This window comes from Zerene cesonia, chromosome Z, assembly GCF_012273895.1.
Source record: "Zerene cesonia ecotype Mississippi chromosome Z, Zerene_cesonia_1.1, whole genome shotgun sequence".
NCBI lineage: Eukaryota > Metazoa > Arthropoda > Insecta > Lepidoptera > Pieridae > Zerene > Zerene cesonia.
Window position 1 is genome coordinate 2,332,032 of NC_052122.1, and position 18,380 is coordinate 2,350,411.

General features: G+C 32.4%; 1 protein-coding gene across 2 annotated transcripts; it reads right to left on the minus strand.

Moving 5' to 3' along the window:
- Positions 1 to 16,012: 16,012 nt before the first annotated feature.
- Positions 16,013 to 17,153, minus strand: LOC119835583 (flightin). Of its 2 annotated transcripts, XM_038360497.1 has the most exons (4): positions 16,994 to 17,153; positions 16,697 to 16,917; positions 16,261 to 16,530; positions 16,013 to 16,139 (listed from the first exon to the last, which is right to left on the minus strand). In XM_038360497.1, exons 2-4 carry the CDS (start codon positions 16,894 to 16,896, stop codon positions 16,124 to 16,126), a joined length of 486 nt encoding a protein of 161 aa, XP_038216425.1. In that variant the 5' UTR covers positions 16,897 to 16,917; positions 16,994 to 17,153; the 3' UTR covers positions 16,013 to 16,123. The 2 variants fall into 2 exon arrangements, with proteins under 2 accessions (XP_038216425.1, XP_038216424.1); XM_038360496.1 differs by having other exon boundaries at positions 16,121 to 16,530.
- Between the last annotated feature and the right edge of the window lie 1,227 nt (positions 17,154 to 18,380).

Consider the following 18,380-nt stretch of genomic DNA (forward strand, 5'->3'; position numbering starts at 1 on the left):
GGCACAGTTTCTTTAAAATTAGAGCGTGAAAAATTATTGATTGGATCCGAACTGAATTTTTGTTTAATACTAAATCGAGTCATTTAAAGAAATTTATACGACGATATATCACGGCGTGTTGATTGCTTCGAGTATATTCGATTTTAATGTTGTGGTTTTAAATTAAATTCGATGCAGTCGTCGACTCGCTGCCATCACTGCGGTGAGCGTTGTGGGTAAATTACTTTTTGTGTAAAAATATATATACATGACGCTATCAATATATGCAAATTAAAGCAGGAAAATAATTAATGTCGATATTGTTCAGAAGGCATATTAACATATTCGGGAAATTGCTAAATATAGCTAACATTTATAGAGCCTTTCCAAGTGCATTTCTCAGTGGTATCCAATATACCGAAACCAATAAATCTATCAAACGATATGCCATAGATGCTGTTTATTCAGTTAACATTACCTACCTAACATTGGTTATGAAATACGTAATGCCAGGTTCTAGCCCACGGCTAAATTATTGAAGCGGAACTTTAAAGCGATTTTACCCATCAAAGTGTACTCAGTAACTCCAAATATTGAGTTGGTCAAAGCTAATGAAAATCAGTACAGATTCATGCGATATGCAAACAGTTGTTCATTGATTTATGAACGTTGACCAAACAAGGGATGCAAAGTGGCCGATTTCGAAATACATAGAGAGTTTGTCGTCCACACACTGCAATGTCAAAGCAAAAATGCTTGTAGCACAAAGAATCTACATTACCAACGATTTACAAAATTCTTTTGAAATCTATTTCACCGATACGACAGACAGCCTCCGCGTTCGTAGGAAACTTTTGTGAAATTTTTGATGCCTCATCAGCTTTTTTATTTGGTGATTCTTCAGCTATAGATGTATAGCTGGACAAATGGATGAGATATTAATAGAAGTACTAAAGCTACTTTAGCCGATAACTATGTGGTCCAATTTTGCTTTTCTATATTTTTCACGTGTTTACCGTAAATCTATATTTGTTGAAACAATAATTAACGCCATCAACATTAAAATTTTCTAAGTAGAAGAAACACATGCTTTGTGTTTAGGGTGATATGAATAATTGAAAAAAAATTGTTATTGTTAATTGACATTTTTTTTAAATCTAGGTAAGTAATATAGGTTAGTAGAAAAGCTCCGCGGCAATATTGTACTTAATTACATTGTATAAGTAATGTTTTTATCTCTCGAATAATCTTATTGTTCTATGTGCAGTGTTTAGCATTATATGTTGAATTTACAGGCACATTAGAGTTAAATCAATGTTTTTCACAATTTTAGTCGAATAAAGGTAGTTTGTAATGATAGTTATTAAATCAAATATTTGTATATATATGTGGAGCCCTCAGGTATTCCGTCCAATATTTAAGATTTAAGTGAGCAATGTTAGTAAAAATGTATTTTAATCCTTATAGTTTTAAGGTATTTAATGGACAATCACATGTTATTCTTTGATAACGTTTTGTATATCTACCACAAGAATAATCACAATATTATGTTTTCTCTGTAGACGTTGTTTTATGAATTGGAAAGATTGATCTGCAATATACTTGTAATGATTATATGGCTTTATATTATTTATATACTGATTCCTTGGTAAGTTATATCTGAGAGGATTGTGGCTCTGGTCACATTACCGTATAGAAAAGTAAAACAACCTTGAAATAAGTATCTAAAACTATATAATAAGATAACAGTACAAAGACCATCATAAAATATACTCCTTTGCTGATGAAATAATTATTTTCTTTAGTGATTCAGATTAAAGAACAAAAAAAAACCAAGCTACGCTTAAGAATATAACACATTAAAAAATAAGTTATTTCCTTTTAATTCAAAAAAACATTTTTTTAAGTTTGTAGGTTGAATTTCGATACATTCAAAATATTTGTGAAGAAGGATAATGTGAGTATATGTTGGATATACTCACATTTTCAAATTCATAAACCATAGTAAGAAAATGTATATTGTAATCGATGGGCACTCGATCCGCTTGTAGTTGGGGCTATCTAAGGTACTCTGTGTTACTGCAGTGGACACAAAAGAAGTTGTTTGTTAGTATTTTCTTGTGTTTGATTTTACGCGAGTATTTAGAAATTAAAAACTTTTTAACAGATTTTAAACGCGATTTATTCATTATATCATTGACCCGACGTTTCGAACACTTTACACCGAGCGTGAGCGGGGAGACAGTCTCCCCAAGACCGCGTTTTAATTTCTAAAACTTGTTTGTAGTCGATGGGTTCCTGATTATTATTTTATGATTTTATTAACCAAATACATTGAATACATTCTCAAGCATTGAAGCCAAATTATAAACTGTATACTTAATGCATTTCTCTGAACCTTTTCAGCCGATTATAAGATTTTCTATTGGGAAAATGTTCGTATTCGCCAATGATTTTGGCTAATTTCCGTCTTATCATTTTGTTCTTGTGTTTCTCTAACATATCTGCATATACGTCGGAGAATGGTAGAATATTGATACCGCCATCGCGTGAAACCATTCCCGGGAGTCCCGGTACCATCGCTGCTTGTGGGGGACTGGGGTAACTGGGCATTGAATACATAGATGGCATATATGGGTTTGGAATAACTGGTATCATGGGATTCGTTGGTGCAATCGGTATTCCGTAAGGTAAAGGCGGTACGGGATAAATAGGATAGGGAACCGGCATTGGAGGAGCTGGTATTGGTACAGGTGGTGGTGGTGGTGGCGGTATCATTGGCATCGGTACTGGTAACGGAACCGGCAGTGGAGGTTTAATCACAAGCGACTTTGGTACTTTATAATTACAATATTCTGGAATGGTCCTCGGATACCAGTACAATGGATTGCAGGGATTCTCGCCAGGTGGTAATTTGTTTTCCAAAACTCTCATGCCTAACGGATCCATATATGACTGGCCGTCGACCGTCCCTTCTATTCCATTTAGAGCAAGCAGAAAAATAACCTGTGAATATATAATTAATTCGGAAATAATGGAGAATGATCTAGGATATTACAATAATGTATGCTTTATTGTATAGCATAATGGAATGTCTACTTTATTTTAAAGTTATCAGAGCCGAATCAATACCTAGAGATATTGTTTTAACCAAATGAATCTCAATAAGAACAGAAAGCTTACCTTTAGACAACATTTCATCATTTTTGTGTATCACAACGCATTCTGGGTCGGGGTTGATTGAAGCTGTAATTTTAAACTGAAATTTCTCACCATGTCCATTCTTGAAAATGAAAGGACTTTTTGTACGTACAATAAGGTCTCGCTCATTGTTTCTGTGAACAATGGGAAGAGAAAATACGCATATTTTTGCTTTATTTGTGTTATGACGCATCACCACAGAATTGTAGCAGGAGCAAATTAAGAATAGAAAGTAAACTATTTTACAGCCGCCCATCAGAAATGAAATATGAAATATGAAGCAATCGAGTATAAAATGGTAGAGAGAGAACGTGTAAAGTATTTGTCTTAAACATTTACACCAATGAATACTAGATTATGACGTCGTTGATTAAAACCTAATATTCTTTAAATGTGACTGGATATTTTGTAAATAATTATGAAAATAAATATAGGACTAGTACAAAATGTTGAGGGTTGCTTGTTACTTCTATCTCGCTGCCTCTATAGTTATACTATTGATATATAGGATTATAGATACTTAATATAGTGATAAGAAAACCTATTCAAATCAGATCTAAACGATATATTTCACAGTTTACGTTGGTATGAATTACGAATATACCTAATATTCATATTAAAACCATTCTTTAAAATTATGTTTAAAATTTAGCAACTTTAGAAAAAAAATGTATGCATAAATTATAATTTTCCGCAAAGCGTTCACAACGAAGTTAAAATTACACTTATAAAGGATATTATCTAGTAGCTAGCTAAATAATGTCTATTATACAAATAATTATAACTTACTCAATAATTCTTTCATTATGATGGAAGTAAGTATATATCCCATATAAAACAACATAAAAAAAACCAGTTCGCAACATAGTTCTTGTACTGTAAAAAGTTGTAAGATCCGTATAATACCAAGTTGGTTATTAATTTATTCAGTCCATACTTAAGGGACCTTCTACCTTAAGTTGTTACGTAATTAGCTAGCTGAAGAACACTCTATCAACTTAACTGAAAGATCTTTTGTTTTTAATAATAATAAAAAAAAAATATAAACTCGGCTATCGTATGAAGACCTAATGTAAATACGTATTATATTAAATAAGATTCTTTATTATGCTGAATTGTTAGATAGAGGATAGTACGGCCGTGCCGCTTTTTTTTGCTCGACTTGGAGTCTTTTTTTGGACTTTTATTTGGAGTCTTCAGATTCTATTCTTCCATTAGTTTCCTATATTTCAAATAAAAATATTATAAAACAAGGAGATTTTATTAAATATTAGTTGTATTTTATTACCCAAAACTTCACTAAGCTTCATATAAAACTATAACTAATTTATCGTATTACGGTTGATACGCAGCCTTAGCGTAAGCACCCGATAGTCTTTTTATCATAGCTTCGGTTTTGTACGAAACTGGTTGCCTATACAGTGCCACTCCCCCAAAATAGGGTATTGATGTGATCTTCGGTGCGCTCGGGTTGTCTTTGATATCCCTTCTCATTAACTCAAATAATTTATCCATCGGTGTTAGGGGTCTTGATTGATAGAGCTCTAATATTTGTGTTTCTACAGGAACCGTATCTATGCTTCGGTACCTGTCGTATGATTCGATACTTCTGTCGTATACATGAATTCCATACCTTATATCATTAAAGGTATTGGGGAAAGGAATATCACCATGTAATCGACTGTATAGCGTGTCCAGCGTAAATGTTGGCTCTGTTTCTTGCACGATCTGGTAGGGTGTATTTATTTTGGAACGTATCAATTTCGCGAACATGTCGGCGCATTCCTCCGGTAAATGCAACGGATGCCAATAAAATGGGTCGCATTCATGCAGGTTTCTGTATCTTTGCTCAAAATCGAAATCATCCATGTATGTCACACCAGCTATGGAGGCGCGATTCCGTTTTAAAATAAAAAGTAACACTAAAATCTTGGTTAGCATAATCTGTAACAAATAACTTTACGATGTAGTATTGAAAAACGAATGATAAAACTGCAAGTAGTCCTACGCTGTTGTATTATTTCAACGCCACATTTCCACAATGTCACAGAGAGTTAAAACAATAAGTAATTCGATGTATTCCCCAAATTTCGTGTGAAGGAATAAGATTAAGAATCTTACCCAATAACTTGCAAAGCGAATATAGATGTGTGCAGCGTAGACAATGGACTAGCGTGTCATTCAAACGTTTCTTTCAGAGCATGTTATTAGCAGCTGTCCGAATGCTATCGGGACGTGCTCGCTTTTCAATTGATTTTAAAAGCCCACCTGCGTTAGATTGTTATGTCATAGTTTAGTATGGAGAATCATTGTTTGTCGCGTTCTTCGTTTTTTAACGATTCTTTAATAATACCATGCACTTTTTTCATCTTTTTGTTTAGTCAGAGGAACGTAATAAAACACTACAAAAAATATTATAACATTTTTACTAAGCGATCTGCAAAATTTCCTTTTACTTATTCAATAAATTCATTAGATGTTCTTCTTGTTTTAGGATTAGTTAGCTGTGGATATCGATATAATTTAATCACCACAGGCACAAGAACAAGCGGTGGTTTTTTTGTGCAATCACCTGTAATAAATAATTAAAAGCAATATAGTATTATCATAATAAAATTTATTATTTTTAAGTTATCATTTAAAATGTGAACAGTAACTCTATATTTTACTGTATTCAGTGAGCGGAAAATTTAATTAATTATCTTTAATATATAGAACATATAGAATTCATATCAAAATAGTTTTAAATATTTTCCATCTATTAAACATCAGGTATTTATGATGAAGCAATACGGGTTGTGATTAAAATCTATAAATTTAACTGTAATTAAAATTTAATCATGCTACACGTGATTTTAGGATTACGTGAACTGATTGATAATAAATTATTATCAATATTGAAACCGAATAATTAGTTTAATGTAATTAATAAATATATTAATGCTAATCATGATTTAACTACGTTTTTGCCGATTCATTGATTATGAAAGTACGTATTTGATGAAGTTATAAACGATGTGCTAAGTACCTGTGTTATTGGTATCATTTTCAATTGCAACGCAAAAAACATTCACGAGGAAAACCCATATTACAACCGAGTACATTGTAAGAGAATGGAAAATTGAAAAGATATTGCAAAACATGCAACAGTTTCTGTTATTACATTCCAGTAAAACCATTAAATGGTTAGAGCTGAGTTTATGGAAAATATGAAATTTTGCATTCATATTATTCCTATGAAAGAGATTGCAATGCAATAAACATGTTTAATTAAAATATGGACTACGGTCATGATAATAGTCTACAAATGTATCATATTTGGAATGTTTCATGCATGTTTATAGGATACTCATTGAAATAAATCATAAACAGCTCCAACAGGACAAAATATCGTTTGATGTTAGGGTGTAATTAAAATTGTTCAGCGATCTATGTCATTTACAATAAACTTTTATGTCGTTCTGGAATGTTCCATTCATACCTCTGGATTTTGCTTTGGCATATAAATTTATGGAAACTACATTGCTTGCATGTAAAAATTTTTCAGAACATTCCCTTTGATGCATTGCGAAACTGAGTCTATTGTTTGCTGAAGCGTTAAATTCAGTTCATGTATGAACAATCGCCATACCTACATTACGTGCAATTTAGGTTATATTTTATTGAAGCGCTCGATTACGTCTTTGAACCGCTTTTCTGTTATAAATGCGGGTATTTTCACAATCATTGGTGGGCAGCAACACTTCTCCCGACCATCGTTGCTTCGTCGCATTCTTGTAGTATTTTTTACAAGGTTTTTGTCACTGTAGGTTTTTTCTTCGTAAAACCTACTCAGATCATTGTCGTGAATTATGCCTTGTAGATGTTGAAAGTGTAGCATGTTTTCGTCAATTTTAAAATCTTGGACACATTCTGTAAAAAAGCTTGTGGATAATTCATTAATTTTTAATTATGAGTATCATAATGATAAATAGCATGTACAAAAATATCAAGTTGAGGTGATATGAACTGTAAAGAGTATGAAACTATATGCATACATTTCGAGGCATCTAACAACAATACCTACTTATAATTTAAATCATTTGAATTTGGTTAATTAAGCTTTCACTGCAAAATTTTACAAGTGGATATGTGTGAGTGACAAGTATTTGTTGAATTCAAGACATTGCTACCTTTTGTATCTAAATATAATATCATTAAGATAAGTATATTTTGAGCAGTACTTTAATACTACATAAATTATGCTTATCATCGAACTAAATATATATTATATCGCAAAAATGTAAACTTTTAATAAAAAATTAATTAACGAACTATTTCTGTAATATGCAATGAGAAAATTTAATGTTTTTTTATTATTTTTCTATTATTTTTAAATGTCAAAAGGTTTTACAGAATCTAATTTAAATAAAAACTGAATAAAATTTAATCTCAATCAATTAAAGTCCTTACTTAATTGAAATAAATCTTAAAACAATGTCTGTGTTTGTCTAACGAGAAAGCAGGGGTTTTTATTTTACAACTAGTGAATATAAATTAAAATTAAGATCAATACCTTCATTAGGAGGACATTTGCATTCCCCGATGGGTTCTTGATTAATTTTGTCGTTAGAGCGATGTCTTCGAAAAAAATTAAATTCAGTTTTCTGCGATGGGGTCCACCAATGCCTCCAAATGGACAAGCATAAAACAGAGTTTATGTGACATGTTAAAAGAAAAAACAACAATACCTGAAAGAAATATGCTCTATTAAGGTTGTGAGTGTTGTGAAATAATGAATAATTTTTGGAATGAAATAATTTTTAAAAGAATAGAAAAACTTTGATCAGTACAATTTGTAAAATGGCCTGGATTCGAAACCCGCCTCGTGATCAAAAATTTGTCTTTTCTTAAAAAAATCTCATGTGTAAAATCTCATTTCAATGCCGAATGAAACTAAAATTTAAAGTTTAGAGCTTCAACATTAACGTAAATCTGGACAATAGAAAATATGTTTTAATTGCTATTTTATTTATAAAAAAAATTATATCTAATAAATGTTTGATGTGCAGTGCCCTTTTGGGACGGGCGAATGTATTTCACTGATCAATCTGTTTCGCTACTCGTTTACGAGAACAAAAAACATGTTTTAAGTGTTTTAGACCATTAAGACAAAACAGATTTATGAACGATTCTATTATAATACATTCTAGAAACCTTAAATATTATGGTAGGGGTATATAAGGGGTATGCCGCATACGAGTCATGTGATAAATCTGACACTGGGGTGGAACAGGCCGTGAAGTAAGAGTTAATTATTCTCCCTTCGTCGATGTATTATCATGTTACCAGTTGTGTAATAAAACATATACATGGTAAATTTTCAAAACTCGTATCCCCTAAAGAAAATCACTAATAATTTGGAAATTAACAGTGTGTATGTTTGATAATTTGTTAGTATTAGATATAACAACTATACACACAAATCGTTTATACTTTTGGAAAAAAAAAACAATTTCTCTAACAATTAAAATTAGTGTGATTTAGATACATGTATCTTAAATCTTTCTGACGTATTGAAATATTGCTGTCGCTCAGATCTTTCTTTTTTCTTTTTGAGAGATTTCCATAATTTCATCTTTCTTTACAGCTACATTTTCTGAGTGTCTTATATGAACAGTTTAAGAAGGTACAAGCGATATCTTTTAAAGTCTGATAATTGTCAGCGATTTCACCCCCCAATATTAGGTACTTCTTTAATAGCGAATCGCTTATCGTAAATGAAATAATTAATGTGCTATACGTTCATTGTGCGTATAATAAAGGAATTAATTATAAATAATTGAACTTTACAGATTATGCGGGAGTTTTATTTTTCCTTAAGCCACATCTTAAAAAAATCATAAATGTCAGTAATTTTTTTTGATCTAAAAATTACTATCTCTTTCCGAAGTATCTCTTTACAATTCGGAGGGTCTTTTCTGGCGTTGTTGGGCCGAAGTCAACCCTGCTGATCCTAACAGGACAGTGGGGTTTTACAGATGGCGGTTTAAGTCCCTCGTCATATTCTTTAGGAGGTTCCTTAGTAGGGTCAGGTGAAGGGGCAGTAGTAGATTCAGTAGTACAGTTCGGAGGTAAAGTCCATATATGTTTAGTAGGATACTTTTTAAACGGCACATTCGGACTTGTAGAATGCACCATTTCGTAATCCCTTGTGTATATAGTACGAAACTTCTCTTTGGCTTTCGTTCCAACATACAGAGGGAACACCATATGAAAATTCTCATTTTTGTCATTACACCCTTTTCCAGAGCAAATTCTATATGGCGCAGTGAAATACAGAATTCCTTGCGGATCATCCATTTCTAGAAACACAATTATTCTAAGAATTAGATATCGTGTAGAATGTGATGCATTGAAATAAACTTCGCGGAAATTTAAATTTAACTGTATAATATTTTTAAAAAAATTTAATTGTATACTAGGAATAGTACACAATTTAATTTGAGTATAATAGAATAATATTGCACATTTAATGTTATTTAGAGATTATTTCGAATTTGCTGATAACAGTAATAACTGCTATATATTATGTGGTTTCATTTTTTACTTCAATAATAGCAGTTTATTTGAATAATGCTTATTAAATATGTGTAATTGATAACAGACATTAAATTCGTAAACATATTAATGCGACAATTTTTATCTTAAAATAACATCCTAAGAACATGTACTACAAAAACTCACTCTCCCCTTTAACAATTTTCTTGATGTATTCTTGGCCATCGAGAGTTGGTTCATTCTCTGTGAAAACCTTGTGTATTGCCTGTGTATAACTTAAAGTGACACTGAATATAGTTAAAACATTTATGTGTCGAAATCCGATCATGGTCGATATCAATTGCATATTTGTTTCGCTCGTAACTATGTTTTATGCTTTGCGCAGAATTGACGTTTTCAAAGTATAATAACATATGAATAACAACTATAATATTATATGTATATACTGTAAATTTTTTATGCATTCGGATTAACTGAAAATGTTATTCTTTAGGTATATGACGGGTGGTGAACAGAAAATGTAAATCAAATAGTCTGACATATATATTTTATGTTAGAACCAAGCTAGATTAGATTTTTTATGTAAGCGTAGTGGTGGCAAAGTGGTTAAGACCTCGCAGCATGCAGGACATAAATTGTTTTTTTCATTAATCTGCACATTATTCACTCTTTCATTGAAACGCTGTAACTAAACATCATGAGGACACCGGAATGTCGCAGAATAAAAAGTTCGACGACGGTCGAATTTTAGCAACGCGCACCCAATTAATATATTTTTCGGTTCTGGCTTAGGTACTGTATTTCAAAATAAAGGCAACAATTTTTTTTAAAATATTTGTAATATTGCATACCTAAGATTTTTATTCTGTATTTATAACACCATTTAGTACACATAAAGTAAGCTGGTAAATTATAATTTACGAAATTCAACCATCCGGTGAGGATAGTCATAACATCCAAAAATGATGTTTGATTCACGTCAAAACTAAGCTTGAATGATTTGCAACCTATCGCTTTAAATTTAAATTATAAGCATAATATTTTAGAGTGCATATCCACTAGGAAACATCTGCTAGCGACACGTGTTGTGCGTCATGTTTCAAGATAAATTTCCATAATTATGTTATGTTTTCTATTTTGTGTTATATAAAACGTATCCCCTACAGTGGCACGTTTCGGACAGACGCACGTCTGATGAACGCTAATTAGTGATTCCATGTTATAACCAATTGGTTGTAGAATAAACCTTTTGACACACTTTTATTATTGAATTATTCAAGATCATTCAAATATTCTCCTTCTGTTAAATATTATGCAAAACGTTGAATTAACACTGCTTAATATTGCTCGCTCGAGCGTCCTCAAACCAGATAATATCATCGTAGGCGTAAGCTTTACGCACTGAACTAAAACTATAACGCACTTAAAAGAATATGTATTTCGAGAGATTGAATAATCAAAATAAATCTCCAATATATTTGTGAATCGGCTTATCTATGTAATACATCGAAATTATATGAAATGTAGAATTTCTGAGAATGTCAAACCACGTTTCGCTAATGAGCGCTTCCTCAGTCAGTATACACGTGTTGAGCGTATGTAGAGCTGAAAGATAATCCATGTCATTAGTTGAAAGCAAGGAATATTGCTATTAACTGTATTTCCACATGTTTAACCTATTATGCAATACATCGTCTACGAATCGTTTGCGTTTCATATTTTACACCTTATTTCTTAGTTGTACAATATTAATGATACACTTATATGCAATTATTTGGATTGAATATAAATTTATTTGATAATTTATTACGAATTAACTGTACAGAGGTTTTACTTCATTAAACGATTGCTTGAAAGCGTTATCGACATATTCATAGTTAAATTTTTGTTGTATCAATTATATGTTCTAGTAGTCATATATCGTAAAGATGTAAACATGTTAATATTTAATTCGTAGACTCAATAGTCTTGTATCTGACCCTATTCAAGTACATATTTTTAAACTTACATTTGTTCTTTTTATTATTTTGTTATTTTTACTGAATTAATAAAATAAACAAACAACGATTAGTCTTACAAAAATAATATAATTTTGTTCTCAAGCTTAATATAGAAATTTTTGTGAATCGATGTTTAAAAGTATATTATTGATGATTGCGACTCTTCCAAAAAATAATTTAAAACTCATTGTGTATGTCACAACTATTTCTATCACGCGGCTGTGACAAAAAAAAATACAGTGCCCGCAGCGTTATCTCCAAGCACCGGTCAATCATTTTGGCGCTTGCTACCGGTGCTACTCTATTATTTATCTGTATCAATTTATAACTGTCACTTAAACCAAAACGTTTCCAATTGGCGAAAGAGTTCTTCGCTATTGTCACAGTACGAGCTTATAATCACTCGGCATGAGGAAATGTTCATAAATAAACTTTTGTCATGACGCAGACACGTTTGCGTTTATAGCAAATCTATGAATTGAATTTTTCAAAGCAAAGCGAAATGTCAACCGTGTCAGCTCGTTTGGGACTACAAAGCTTGTTTGTTTTACTGTGTTTTTAATTTCAACAGTTTTGTACAGGCGTAACAGATCGAAATTAACTGCAATGGACGGGCCAAAACCTACAAAGCAGTTTATAATGGATTTTGTATTTTGTCACATATGTTATAACGCCTGTAGATGTAACAAATAACAAAATGGAATAGAATTGTATTCGTTGACACTATTTTCATGGTAGCTTTTTTTGCGAATATGAATTTTCATTAACAACAAATGAAAATCGGTAAAGCTTTTACACTCCAACTCTATTATTTTATAATTTATATAATAATTATCTACACGACATTTAGTAGCCGCTTAATAACATCTAAAATCGGTCGCGCTCATGTAATGCTTTTGAGTATATCATGAACTTAAAAAGCAGTAGAGGCTCAGTGGTCAGTAAGAGATCCTTGAAATTTAAATCGATAAGCCGGGGAATAAATTGATTTTTCAATTTGTCTGCGCATGTGGATAACGTCACTACCGCTCAAAATGATGAAGGAAAACAGCAAGAGGAAGCCAGCATATCCAAATATCAAAAGTTCGACCGCATGTGACATCTGCCAACACGTACCTGGTCAGCTAGGTGGATTATGGCTTGAACTATAGGTGTCCCAGCTGTGGGAACATGTATGAGGTGATGACCATGACCTTCTACTTTCTCAAAGTTCTTATAATTTTAGTTCTTTATATAAACAATATACACATAATGGAACAATTCAATGTGCTTATTTTGTAATTCTAACATGTAAAACACTAAGCAACATTTTTAAAAACTATATGTATACAAGCATTTATGTAAATCCCTAACTACTTATAAAAGGCTTAACTGATTATAATTGTGGTTAAACAGTATACAAATTTAGATAGAAATAGAGATACAGATATAACTTCCATCTTTAACCTTTAATGCCAGGGTTACATTGGTCAGCAAGTATTCCAATGCAATGCTACAAATGAATTGTTTCTGACACGGTGTGCTATGTATTGACAGTGTTGTAACTGCCGAGATACCTCTGTCCTAATAATTCATCATTATTTATTGCATTCCCATTCATGATGCCAAGTAAAATAAGGTTCATTAATTGCCAAGATCGGAAAGTTTCCTATCAGTGCATATGAATGTGGACTATGACTGTATATGGATGGAGAAAGTGCCATTTGGATGACTCCCAAATATTATGGTTAACTTATGCTCATAATTTAAACAGTTAGTGTACAACATTTTTATAGTTATGATAAATAATTTGATTTTCTATATTGACATGAAAAAATTCAGCAGGTATTTCATCATAATTATTTTAATAAAAAAATCTCTTTTATAGCTACACTGTTAGGTAGATGTATATTATGTCTCCCCGTGAACCTTTTTGTAGATTTTTATAGTACGACTCATAAGTACCTACTTCCATTCATTAGTAGAATAGGTCGTCTTAATCATTTAAGCAGTGCATGCGATGAAATGTAATTTGGAGACATTTTAATCATTATTTTGTACGCCTTGGTGAACTAAATCTCTTTTTGAGCTGCGTCAAAATTTTTTAGACTAAATTATAGCCTGGTTTTTCCTTATAACATGGCTTTTTCTATTATTTTTGATTTAAAAATAAAGGTTCGAATTTCTGCATCTAATGTAATGATGCTGAGAGTATCGGTTTATATTATTGACTTATTTGGAATAAGATCTAATTGATATAAATGTGGATTATGTCTACTTCTTTTCCGAGACAGAAACTTCACTTGTTTATAATATAAAATTCCTATTAAGTAAAGCATATAAATTTTTTGGTTAGGTTTACTTTATTCATGTGTGATGTGATATAGTTATTCAAAAAGAATATATACACTGAATTCCACCTAGAATGGAATACCCACTTAAAAAGTTCAAAGTGAATAAAATTTTATTTTTATGGGATAGAAAAAAACGTAAAGATTTTGTGTTTAGTATGATTTTATGAAAAATAACATGTAACAGTGAAATGGTTCCTTTTTCCTACAAGCGATGTGCGCCACCATTAATATAGCCACATAACATCTGTGTGATCGTGTTGTCAATCTTAAAGGAAATTATGGGCCTGGAAATTGCAATGTCGTCACAGGAATGGTAGTGGAAGTGATTCAGACCTCGGTAGCATTCAGCGCGAATTGAAGAGGAAAGTATATTTGAGTGCATTTCTTCGACTTATTCCCATATTCTGTACACTGTTTGTAGTCATTGATGATTATTAATTTTGATACAATTCCGATTTGGACTATCCATATACCTTGGATATATTTTTTATTATTTTGAAATATCTGCAGAACTATACTAAGGTACTAGACGTACGATAGTGGACGGTAAAAATACTCATCAAATCACATTATGCTCTGTGCTATAATATAAAACAGTATCAGAAACAGATTAGTAGGAAAAAAAAAATATATAATCAAGTTAGTCATATTGACTCTATTTAAGTTACGAGGGGAAGGTAGACAGAAATTTTACATATTTTTTTTTACTTTATACTAAAATTAAAATATAAATTGCCTCTCTTAATAAAACCCATTAATTGCCATTCGCATGCTGATATTAATGTAGAAAACCTAATAAGAGAGAAGAAAGTTATAAACATTTTCTTGAAAGTAAAATCTGTAAAAGTGCTTCATTTTAAAAGTTGATTATTCGCTTTATTATTGTTCGCACAATATTTGTTAGACCATAAAGGATGAATAATAAGATAACACAATTATTTATTGATTCTATGCTGCGATTATTACGAAACTAATGTAACAACTCATTATTCAACCCCACTTCACCAACTTGCCTCGTCATAGCTCCTCCAACAGGTTAACTATAGCGAAACTTTAAAACATCCAAATTAATCGGTTTCAAACTCCAAGGTGGTTAACAAAATGTATCGTAAAATAATCTATTTATATCACAATCCGAAATCAACAGTGGGGGACCCTTAGTCATTGTAACATTTAATTATGCAGCGTTTGGCTTAATGCCGATTGTACCTGCTAGGTAGCCTGGCGTTTTGGCCGCATTCCAAATGATTACATTCACTGAACTGTCAAAGATAAGTTATTTTAGATATCTCGACATTGAAAATTTTCGTATGTTGGCTACACAATATGAGATGTGAGATATGGTTTAAGTGCTTTTTAATTGTTATCGCTGTACTAACTAGGCTGAAACGGACTCATTTCATCTTTGTTATTATTCATGCTGTGTTTTGATTGATTGTGCATAAATAGCACTTTTTATCATGCAGATTTTAATAAATTGATGATATGACCCTGATTTCTATTCTATTAATAAAATTAATGGCGGGAGTAAATTTAATTTTTTAATAATAAGAACAAGCGAATGCAATGTTTAATATATAATCTTATGTTCGTACATGACAGTCTTAATCATCAATTAGACAATTAATTAAACACAATTATTTAATTGAGAGTGAACTTGGCTCATAGATGGCTTGTCTCAATTATTCATTACCAGGGTTAACGTCATTGCTGTGTTACATAGTAAATTATGATGATGTATTTGTTTTCATTAGAGTTGATATTAAGAGATTTCTTTCTATATGACTGAGCATTTATTAAATCGAACCTTATAAATATATAGTATAAGTGTCGTAACAACTGACATCGCTTTGCATTTTAACACTTCGCACTGCACATAAAAAGTTTAAGTAGTACAAATAAAAACATATTAAAAAATAAAGAGCCATGTCAGTCGTAACGTAAGCAATAAAAAGCCCGTTTAAAAGTTAGTGTTTATTGTCTTCTCCAAAATCGATAGACATTGACAGAGGAATGCGGACTTAGATCACAACAATATTGAAGGACCGCTTATGGTAACGGCGTGTGGACTCACGACAACGAGATCCTGTAACATGAATTGTAAGGTCACGAAGAGCGTTCGTGTGGGGTCCGCGAAGCAACGTCAAGCGGGGTTGTAAAAGCGAAGCTAGAGGTATACGGTGTTAAACCCGAGGTTGGAATACTTCCTAGCGATAAGGGACTTGGTGTGGGCTCGGTGGAATTTAGCACCAACGGAGATGTGATGGAGTAGATATCTGTCCTGGTTTGTCGATCTAGCGACGTCATAGTTGTAGTCATGCGAGTAGTAGTAGCTGCGGAGGGCCCGTTCACCCCACGTCTGGGGCTTCGGTCGCTCCACGGGTAGTCCTCTGTTGCGTCTGTCTATGTAGTTGATAAGATCATCGTAGTAATTCTTTTGGAATTCGTAGAGATAGTTGTATTGTGAGAATTTCGGCCTGCAATTCAAACGAAGTTTAGGATATTAAAAATAACTCATTCAAAATAAATTAAGGAAAAATATGTCACTTCGTAAGGATTATCAAATTATAGAGAATATGCGAGCTATATAATGAAACGAGGGCAGGATCTATCCGCGTCATAATAAAATAAAAATATATTTACCTGACCCAATGTTTGCAAACAAGCCTCTTCGGCTTATCTGCATCTTCGGGCTTCTGTGGTGCAGGAGTATCAGCGACCTCGGTTTTACCCTCAGCGGGGGCAGCTCCATCGGCCGCCGGTGCAGCATCAGCGGCAGGGGCAGCGGCATCACCTGCTGGCGCCTCCTTCGGTTTCTCTTCCTCTACCACGTCATCCCACATCTCGATGCTTTATCTTTAAAACTAAAAACCACTTCATATTATTTCTGTTTACACTTCAAATGCAATCACTATTTACTATCACCACACTATCACAAACCTCTCAAGGGATTAAGTAGTGCGTGTGGACTGGTGTATCGTTCGTTTGCGACTGAAGCCGCTGTCCCCTAGAGATATAGGCAGCCTCTCGATTTATCTCCCTTCGACCCCACCTGACTGTCGCAAGCGATGTTAGCTTCGTTGGCAAACGGTGCTATCGTTTGCCAATGATGCTTTGTCAATACACAACCGTTCATCAAAATATTCGCACTAATTACTGTGCCAATTTTCATTCCTCACTTTGATGTACTCGAACATGAAGAGTGGTTAGAAAAATATATGTCAATTGACACCTATTTTGTCTCCCTAAAAATTACAATTATCAGGGGAATTGTTACGAAAATGTCGGATGAGTATTGCGTGGAAAAGAGCCAGGTTTTGTCATGAGATCTTAAATAACAGTTCAATATCGTAATTTGCGCTCCATCTATTTTTATGTCACACAATAGACTGGCGTCACGTTATGTGCAACAGGTGTTCGTTAATTAAGCGACAGTGCTGGATTAGTTGGGATTAATCTTCTATTGTAAACCCTATAATGATGTGGACGCTGTGAATTATAATGCTGATGTTTAAATAAATTAAAGCACTGAGACATTTTGACAGCTTTTCCACCTGGTACTAAGTAGCAACCTGTCTCCGAAAGCTTATGGTGTTAGAATTATGTCTCTTACTCATTATAATAATACTTTTAAAAAGAAAGATAAAAGTGTCAGTCAACAATACACATAATGTCCCTATTCATTGAGTAAACCTAAAAGTGTCTCATTTTTTTTTCATTCTCCCTATAAGAGATACTATACAAAAAGTTCATTCACTTCCCTTATTTTAAACTTGATAATCAAAACATAGAAGTCATTAATAAACGAAATACGAAGACAAGTTGTGAAAAAGAAATATATAACCTAGAGTAAAATATAATTTCATTTCATCAAAGACAGTAAATTATGTCACCCGCTTATTTTATGAAATATAATTGTTATTTTATTTTTAATTTCGGTAGTTTACTTATAAGCACTATGTACAAAATTCAAAGACTTGGTTAAATTATAGAGCGCTCTAAATATTACATACAGAAACACAATTATGTTGACAATTACTCTTGTAAATGATGCAAAGCGCATTTCAGTTAGTTATAAAATAGTGAAACGAAAGATATTTTCATATAATATTTCCCTGGTTTTAATCATTTTTTTTTCTTTTTGGCACTAGTTGTGTGTCCGCTATGTCTACCGTCACTCACAGATTACAGCTGGACACTATTTTAAACGTTTTAATGATATTATATAAGTCGATGTTTAGTTTTATTTATTTTTAAAACATATGAGTTCTACAAATTATCGCCGGCATGCAGAAATACTGTAAATAATATAGGATTCAACCGTTTG